This window comes from Acanthisitta chloris, unplaced genomic scaffold (genome assembly GCF_000695815.1).
Source record: "Acanthisitta chloris isolate BGI_N310 unplaced genomic scaffold, ASM69581v1 scaffold34801, whole genome shotgun sequence".
NCBI lineage: Eukaryota > Metazoa > Chordata > Aves > Passeriformes > Acanthisittidae > Acanthisitta > Acanthisitta chloris.
The window spans coordinates 465-2,851 of record NW_008655951.1 but is presented as its reverse complement, the minus strand read 5'-3'; the positions used below and the strand labels follow the sequence as shown (position 1 = coordinate 2,851).

At 53.8% G+C, this 2,387-nt stretch overlaps 1 protein-coding gene across 1 annotated transcript; it reads right to left on the bottom strand.

Annotated features, from left to right (window-relative positions):
• Positions 1-538: 538 nt before the first annotated feature.
• TMEM127 (transmembrane protein 127) lies at positions 539-1,811 on the bottom strand (the record flags this gene model as incomplete). Its single annotated transcript, XM_009084135.1, has 2 exons — positions 539-846; positions 1,647-1,811. Coding segments are annotated over 2 exons (473 nt in total), but the record flags the coding sequence as incomplete, so codon positions are not given.
• Positions 1,812-2,387: the final 576 nt, after the last annotated feature.

Here is a 2,387-nt window from a genome sequence, read left to right as displayed (position 1 = left end):
TCCTTCCACAGCCTGTGCCGTGCAAACCTCGCTCGGGGCTCCGGCAGGGACAGTCCCTGGGCTGATCCCAGAGGTGTCACTGTCCTTCCCAGAGCCTGGAATAAAGTGCAGAATGTCTGTGTGGTGGGAAAAGAGGAGCAGGGAAAGCTGGGGGAGGATGTTTTTCCACCTCCTGCCGTGCAGGATGAGCCATTCCTGCCCTCCAACAGGCAATTCCCGGGATACAGAGATAGATATATACACACAGCTGTGTCCAGGGGTGTGTGGCCTGGAGGAGCAGGGATTGGGAATCCCGAGGGGGAGCTGGATCCCACACCCCTCATTCCCCAGAAGAGCTGATGTTCCGAGGAGGGAACATCACTGCTGTGTCCAACAGAGCCAGCGAGGGGTTAAACCACACCGTGGAGTCCATAAAACCAAGGATGGCAAGAAAACACTGATAATCCAATCCCAAAAAAGTCCTTTCCTTCGTGCAGGAGAGATCCCAGGAATGGCAGAGGAGCCGAGGAAGGAGGTGGGGGATGGCAGCAGTGCTGGATCAGGGGGTGTAGGCTGGTGGTGGCTGGAACTGGTTGATCACTTCATACTCTGCTGGGTAGGGCTCGTTCTCCTCCATCTCCGACAGCAGCTCCAGCGCCTGCTCCTCCTCCTCCGTGGGGTAGTGCCGGAGCAGGTTGGCAGCAGTGGCCAGGATGGAAGCACCTCCAGCTCCTGCCACCAGGTAGAAGCTGACGGCGAAGGTGACGTAGACTTGGGAGCCATGGTACTTCTTGTGCTGCTGCTGCTGTGCCAGGATCAGCTCCGAGGCCCAGTAACAGAACCCAATCACAGTGGCACACTGGAGCACTGGAAAAGACAGAGAGGGATAGGGAATAATCCAGAAAAACACCCAGCAGGGATTGGGTTTGGGATGATCCGGGTGTAGAGAAGAGCAGATGGAGTGTGGGTCTGTGGTGAAACAGGCAGCCAAAATCCTTCCCAAGGGAGGGAAATTCCTGGCACAGGATCCCAAGGGTGAGTAAAGTGAACAGCAATGTGAACCAGAGGAGGGAAAGGTTTGGGGAAAGGGTTGTTGTGGCATCTAGGGATAAAAAGGAGCTCAGTGTTTGGGGGGCAGGGAGGGCTCAGGGGTTCCTGGAGTTGCTCCGGTGTGGAACAGGGAATTCTGGCAGGGATGAGGGTGGGAAAGCTCCTTGGAGCTCATGGGGTAGGAAAAGTGGCCTTCCTCCTTGGGAAGGGGCTCTTGGAATGATAAGATCTGTTAGGAGACTCTTCCTGATCATCCTTGACCTCCTTCTCCCAAACGTAACCCCAATTTTACCTGTTTCATCCTTAACCTCTTTTCCTGCCCAAATTTCCCCCATATTTTACCCCCAAACCCTTTCCCACAACATTTATCCCAAACTTTCCCTATGTTTCATCCTCAATCCCTTTCCCCCCCAAATTTAACCCCAATTCCATCTGCATTTTACCCTCTACCCTGAAATAAAAAAAGTGCTTTAAGGAGGTTTTTTTCCATCCCTTTGAGGGTTGGGGATGGAAAAAAGGACATCAGGAGCTTTGCCCCAAGGCTGGTGAGGTTTTTCCAGAGGAGGATTTTCCAGAGGAGGATTTTCCAGAGGAGGATTTTCCAGGGGGGAATGTACCTGTGAGGATGTGGGCGAAGGCATAGCGCCGGGTGATCTTCAGCGCTGGATGTTTGGGTCCAAACACATCCAGGAGAAAAGCTGAGAGGCTGCAGAGGATTCCCAGGAAGCAGAAGGCAGCGATGACCCGGAGCAGCAGGACTGTCTGGGGGTTCATGCAGTAATCTGGGAAGGGAGGGACAAGGGCTGAGCCACAAAATCCTTTTTTCCACTCGAATCTGAAGGTGGAACCTGCTCCCATCCCACCTGGATCCTTTGGGGATTTGCAGGATTCCTCCTGCATTCCATGAGGTCCAGGATAGGGGCAGGAAGGAGCTGCAACACTTTCCACCCCCCAAACCATCCCAGATTTTAAGGAATAAAGCCAAATGGTCATTTAAACATCCCATTAATTAGTGCTAATGACCACTCTGAAGGGATACACGCTGGGAATGAGTCTCCAGCTCCATCCGGGCCGGAGTGGGGTGAGTAATGCTGGAAAAACAGGTGGGCAGAGGCCTCTCCTCGTGCCACAGGGAACCAAGAGCAGGAAAACAAACAGGGAATGCAGCTGCCTGATGAGTTTTATCCATGGAACCAGGCTGGGAGAGCTGGGGAAGGATCCAGGGAGACCTTAGAGCTCTTTCCAGTGCCAGAAGAGGCTCCAGGAGAGCTGGAGAGGGAGTTGGGACAAGGGATGGAGCGACAGGACACAGGGAATCGTTTCCTACTGCCAGAGGGCAGGGACTGATGGGATATTGG